General features: G+C 36.3%; 1 protein-coding gene across 2 annotated transcripts in view; it reads right to left on the bottom strand.

Moving 5' to 3' along the window:
* Positions 1-1840: 1840 nt before the first annotated feature.
* Positions 1841-6384, bottom strand: part of BAG4 (BCL2 associated athanogene 4) — a 36498-nt gene continuing 31954 nt past the window's right edge. For both annotated transcript variants that reach the window (XM_025395068.1, XM_025395069.1), the window contains 2 exons: positions 5840-6094; positions 1841-5102 (listed from right to left, as the gene is read on the bottom strand). In XM_025395068.1, the coding sequence (XP_025250853.1) occupies positions 4617-5102; positions 5840-6094 (741 nt within the window). In that variant the 3' untranslated portion in view covers positions 1841-4616. The remainder of the gene's footprint in view (positions 5103-5839; positions 6095-6384) is intronic.

Genomic DNA, 6384 nt, shown 5'->3' with positions numbered 1-6384 from the left:
ATAAAATATTTATTTTATATATATATATAAAATATATATATTTAAACATTTAAAAAATATATATAAATATATATTTAAATCAATATATTATATATTATATATAATATTTTAAATTAATACATATTATATATATTAATGGCCAGGGTGATCTCCTGACCTCAAGTGATCTACCCACCTCAGCCTCTCAAGGTGCTAGGATGACAGGCGTGAGCCACCGTGCCCTGCCAATATTAATAATTTTTAATCATTTTTTATTTATCTTAATTTTTAATTTTTTTAAAAAATAGAGACGAGGTCTCACTATGTTGCCCAGGTTGGTCTTGAACTCCCGGGCTCAAGCAATCCTCCCGCCTTGGCCTCCCAAAGTGCTGGGCATACAGGCATGAGCCACCATGCCTGGCCTTGTCTGAACATCTTGAGAGACTTAGACAACTGAGAGAAGGGAGATAAGCAAACAAAACAAATATGACAGATGATTAATTCCAGGGAAAACAAGTTGTTAGGAAAGGAAATCAGGTTACTATATAGCTAAACTCTGCTTAGCATTTACATAGTCAGGATAATGTACAATGAAACTACCAAATAAGAATATTGAGGCCAGGTGTGGTAGCTTGGGAGGCCAAGGAGGGAGGATCACTTGAGCCCAGCCAGGCATTTGAGACCAGCGTGGGTAACATGGCAAGACTCCATCTCTACAAAAAATTACAAAATTAGCCAGGTGTGGTAATGCATGCCTCCCAGCTACTGGGGAGGCTGAGGCAGGAGGATCCCTTGGGCCCAGGAATTTCAGGCAGTAGTGAGCTGAGAGCGTGCCATTGCACTCCATCCTGGGTGACAGAGTAAGACCCTGTCTCCAAAAAAAAATATATATATATATAGAGAGAGAGAGAGAGACAGAGACAGAGACAGAGAGAGAGAGAGAAACCTGGCCGGGCATGGTGACTCACACCTGTAATTCCAGCACTTTGGGAGGCCAAGGTGGGCAGATCACCTGAGGTCAGGAGTTTGAGACCAGCCTGGCCAACATGATGAAACCCCACCTCTACTAAAAATACAAAAATTAGCCAGGTGGCACACGCCTGCAATCCCAGCTACTTGGGAGGCTGAGGCAGGAGAATGGCTTGAACCTGGGAGGTGGAGGTGCAGTGAGCCAAGATCGTGCCATTGCACTCCCACCTGGGTGACAAAGCAAGACTCCATCTGAAAAAAACATAAAAACTCAATTGAAGCTGGTTGAGGTGGCCCATGCCTGTAGTCCCAGCTACCTGGGAGGCTGAGGCAGGAGGATCACTTGAGCCCAGGAGTTTAAGACCAGCATAGCAAGACTCTGTCTCTAAAAACAAAATTTTTTGATTAACAAAAGAAAAACTCAATTGAAAGTGGTTGCCTTTAGAGAAGGAAAAATGGGGGTGGGATCAGGAGAATGCTGCCTTTCATAGAACTGACTTTTTAAACTCGTAACTTCTACGAATTGAGGTAAATGCCTCACTTTTTTAAAAAAAAGAAGTAAAAAAAAGTAAAGTTGTAAAAGAAAAGGTCTATCAATGATCCATCCCCCAAAAACTTTTTTCATGCCTATTTAATCTATATTCTTCAAAATTTTTTTAACCTGCCTACCTTTAATGGTATTATTTACATTAACCAACTAAAGAACTGTTTTCAAAACCCCATTTGTAAAATCATTTAAAAGAATTCTGCACCAACATGTGGAGACACCTATAATCCAACCCCCATATACTTCATTAGGGCTTATTTGTTTAAACATTTACATTGGCATTCATACTTGGAACAACAGGGGTTATTTAAAAAAAAAGAAAAAGAAAAAAGAAAAAAAACATAGTTGTGTTTATCATGCCAGGACTGGGTAACTTTATTCAAGACTTTGACAAAATGATCCCCAAAGTAATATAAATGTAGACACTTTAAAAAGTCCAGATGCGAAATTTCAAGAAAACTTTGAATTCAATCCAAAGTCAGTATTAAGTCAAAAGTTGAACCAGTTCTACAAATTATAAATACTATTTTCCTTCTTAAGTTCATATATTTTCTGAGATAGATTACCAACTTAGTTTTCTTTGATATTGGTATTTGGAATAATTTTAACATGATTTAACATTTTTAAGTTCTAAATCTATACTTATCCTGAATATCTTATTATAGTTAAAAATATAAATCCAGAAGTGACAACTCTTCCTTACAGAATAATTCCAATAATAAATGTAGAAGGATTGAGAGAAATAGAAAATCACCATTAGAACACCACAGTAGTAACTGCCACAAGCAAGATCTGCCAATGGATAGTAAAATGAGCAAAAGTTTAAGCAGAAACGGGACATTTGCATAGTCTCAGGGTATCTCCAGCAAATATTCAATAATTACAAGGAAAACACAGTAAGTTTACAGTAGCAAATCCTAGCAGACACCACCTTAGCATAGTGATCAAGGTTAACAACACCGGAAATACATTACAACATCAGGTATCCCCTGTTACAATACACTGTCACAGACTGGAAGACGGGACTTAGACATGACAGCTAAATGCAAGGCTGGGTCTTGGAACAGTAAAACAACATTAGTGAAAAGACTGAAATCTCTACTTTTTAAACTTTCTACTTTAGTTAGTATTATATCAAGGTTAATTTCTTAATTTTGACATGTTCTATTGTTATGTAAGATGTTAATATAAGGGCAAGGTGGGTGCAGAGTATACAAGAACTCTACTATTTTTACAACTCTTCTGTAAGTCTGAAATTATCTCAAAAGCTTAAAAAATAACTGTTAGAAAACATACATGTATATGTGCATAACGTGTACATATATATAAATCAAGACTTCATGGAAATTGGCATCTTGGGCACTCAGTCAGTAAAAGAGTAGTGTTCTCTTCTGAATTATTCATTGTCTTACTGGTAACTTAGCTTTAAGGTCCTCCCCCTTCTAGACTTTTAATCTCAAGTATAAATTTCCATTTTCATAGAAAAGCCTTTTTTAAACATTCCTATATTAGGCCAAAAATAAAATCCTAGAATAAAATTATCACCATATTATCTTATAAAATCACTCATCCCAACCATAAGACCCAGCCAGTATTTTTACTACATTTCTTCTCATTTAATATGTTTGTATTGGTTTGGTTTGGTTTATGAGTGGAGACAGCTAATATATTTAGTATTTACTCATAGGCCTGACAGTCTAAGGGAAAAAAATTATCACCTGGGTATCTTATGAAGAAACAGCTGTTTTTCCAAGAACCAATATTGTGTACTCACCTCAGACATAAAAAGTTATTTACCAAGTCTCTTCTATCTAACAGCATAGAGCTACCCAATCAAGGCCAACAAAGACCCTTTCAATATCCTTTTCTTAAATTTGGCTCTAAAATGACTGTTAATAATGGTAATAAATGTCTTTTTATTAAACAGGCAATTTTATCTTATGCAATTTAGGGAAATAAACATAAAATCTACTTTTAAATGAAGAAAATAATAATTTCTCACTTTAACTATGGCTGATTCATTCCCTGAGCATGAATCCCCTTTTACCCTCATTGTTTTTAACTGTAAACTGAGCTGAAATCTGCTCACAGGTGAAACTAATATTTTAGATGGAGAATAATATTACCAAGTAATCATATTTATTACTTTTTGTAGTCATTATTTCTACTCACTGTGGCATTTAATGTTTCATCTATATCTCTCTATCACAATGCCCTCTATAGAAGCAGCAATAGTGAAAACATAATTACACTTTGGGGGGAAAAAAAAAACAGGTAATTTTTAAGTGGATCTTTATCTAAATACAATAAAAAAGCAATAAAGAAAAATGTCTGTAAAATTTTCATTTTATGTCAATGCCATTTCCAAATTCACCTTCCACTACTACCATGAACAGCAGAAGTGGTTTAAAACAAAAAACAAAAAAACTCTAACCTAACGATCTATACAAAAAGGGAGACAATTTACTCACTACACATTGCAGTATATTCAAGTGGTGAAAAGATATAAATTCTTTCAGAACTGTCATACCATCTGGCTGTCAATATAGTCTCTTGAATAATTATATTAAACATATTACTACAAAATGTACCAAGAAGTAGAGAATAATGCTATATTTGTGAACTGCAAATAAAACAAAACAGAATTCCAAGAAGGCTAAAGTCTAAGCTATAATTACACATGAAGTGTATTTTGAAAGCAGTCACAATGTACAAAAATGGGACAAGATATCCAGATGTTTAAAAAAAACATCCTGTTTGTCTTAGATTATATCCAGTTTCATCTGGTAGGTTTCTGATAAGCCTGTCATGTGAAGTGTGTTTCCCTCCTGCTGATAAGAAGCAGCTTGCAGATATCCATAAATTTTTTAAGGAGTGAGTCTACTTGGCAATATTGGTAACTCCATAGTTTCCTATTACATTCATTCGTCTGAAAACTGAAAACAACTCAAGACTAAAATATTCTTCCATTCCTTTTCCAGTTTTTCAAGTATAAAATCAAAGGAAAGTTGGAATGTATTGCTTCTTGTCACCAACAGGCATTTCAAAAAGAGGGTAATTAACCAAATCAAGTGTTCTTTGGTCAAGTTAGTAACAGGCTTCCACTTTGTTCTAAATCCTTTCATAATCCTTTTTTTTCTAATTTTTCCAGTATGGCCTGAATCTTACAAACAGCCTCTTTTCTGGCCTGCCGTACAGAGTCCTGGCCCCCAGTTTCAACTGAATCCAGTTCCAAAAGTTCCTTGGTTAGCATTTCTTCCAGAAGCCAGTATGCTTTGTCTGTCTTTTTTCCTACAAATTCTTCTACTTCTTGTTCAAGATACTGGACCTTCTCCAGCACATGTATGATTTTTTTAATACTTGGAGGAGTACTTTCATCTGAAGGTACACGTTCTTCAGGAAGACTGCTACTTTGATCTTGATTACTGGGATGGTCACTGGTGGCATTACCATACAGCTGAGGCTCAGCACTATACTGGACCTGGCAATCCAAAAGATCCGAATCATCATTGTTCACTGTCCCCGAGGATTCGTACTGATGGACACTGCAAGGAAAGTTGTGCCGGTTCATGCTTTGCTCTGATTGGCTATAGGGATATGAAGAATCCTTGGAGTGGAAGAGCGAAAAGAGGAAAAGAGCTGTTTTAATGGGAATCCATCAACATCAAATTTGTTAGCCCACATCTTTCACTTGACCAGAAAGGTACATGAAAAGATTCCCTAACAATAAAATTGGACCCTCTACTTAATCATTTGCAAAAAACACAGTCCTGAGAAGATAAAAGGTAGTGTGCCCTGTCAGACAAAAGGCACCAAATTTCTGAGTTATAATGGCTGGAACCTGCCCTGTGGCAGGTCCATCACCATGAGCACCTCATAATCCATCCTGTGACCTAACCAATAAGAATTAGTTTTTCCCCTAAAAGGTTAAAAACCCCAAGCAAGATCTTGAAAAGGAAGACAGCCACAGTGATAATGTTCAAGTCTGTGGTTTAAATACAAGCTCACACTGCAGATACTTCACATTGGTTTTGTCTTCTGTTCATAGATTATTTGAAGTAGTAAAATGCAGTCTTTGCATTTAACATTTAGAATTATAACAAACAGAAAATGTGTATCTTTCTGTCTTTTAACAAAAACGATGTGAATCTAAATCTTCTCTAAATATAAAGTTTATTTTTTTAAAAAAAAAGGAAACCAAGCTGAGGTAAAGCTATAGATAAGTAGTCACCAACTTTTTGCAATTAGTCCCCATTTAACACAAACCAATACAGAAACTATATAAACCGTGTTATGTTCTCTTAATTACACACACATGAAAGGAACAACGTTTAGGTCTCCTACCTTGGGCTGCTGGAGTGGGGGTGAAGGGGGTGACTGGGGAGAGCCACTGCTAGGCCATGGTGAAGTACTTTCGGTCATGTAGAGATTGCCAGGTGGTGCTGAGGGCGCTGACGAAGGCCATGGATAACGGCCACCCATTCCATAAGCACCAGGAGAAGCCCACGCATCCTCTTGTGGTCGTACAGTTGGTCCTGATTGTGGAACACTACGATTACCATCTCCATAAGGATAATGGGGCAGGGTCATTCCAGGGTTCTAGATTGAGAGGAAGAAATATACTAGTCATTGTTAAAAACTTGTAATAAAAATATTCTACTACAGGCAGATTCTGAGATGCTTCCTCTCTTCTTAACAGAGTATACATTCACTGCTACTGGACTAAACTATAGTAACTCTAATTAATCAGCTGTAGTAATTTCTCCAAGCCTCAAAAAGTTGGTTCCAAAGATACCAGGGGTAGATTTAATGACAATAAAACTCAGAAGGAATAAGGCCTAAAAATTCAATGGAGGAAGCCCAAGTCTGTCCCATAGACACTATAAACA

The sequence above is a fragment of the Theropithecus gelada genome, chromosome 8 (assembly GCF_003255815.1).
Source record: "Theropithecus gelada isolate Dixy chromosome 8, Tgel_1.0, whole genome shotgun sequence".
NCBI classification, from domain to species: Eukaryota; Metazoa; Chordata; class Mammalia; order Primates; family Cercopithecidae; genus Theropithecus; species Theropithecus gelada.
Note: the sequence above shows the minus strand (reverse complement) of the source record. Positions and strands in the feature narration are given on the sequence as shown.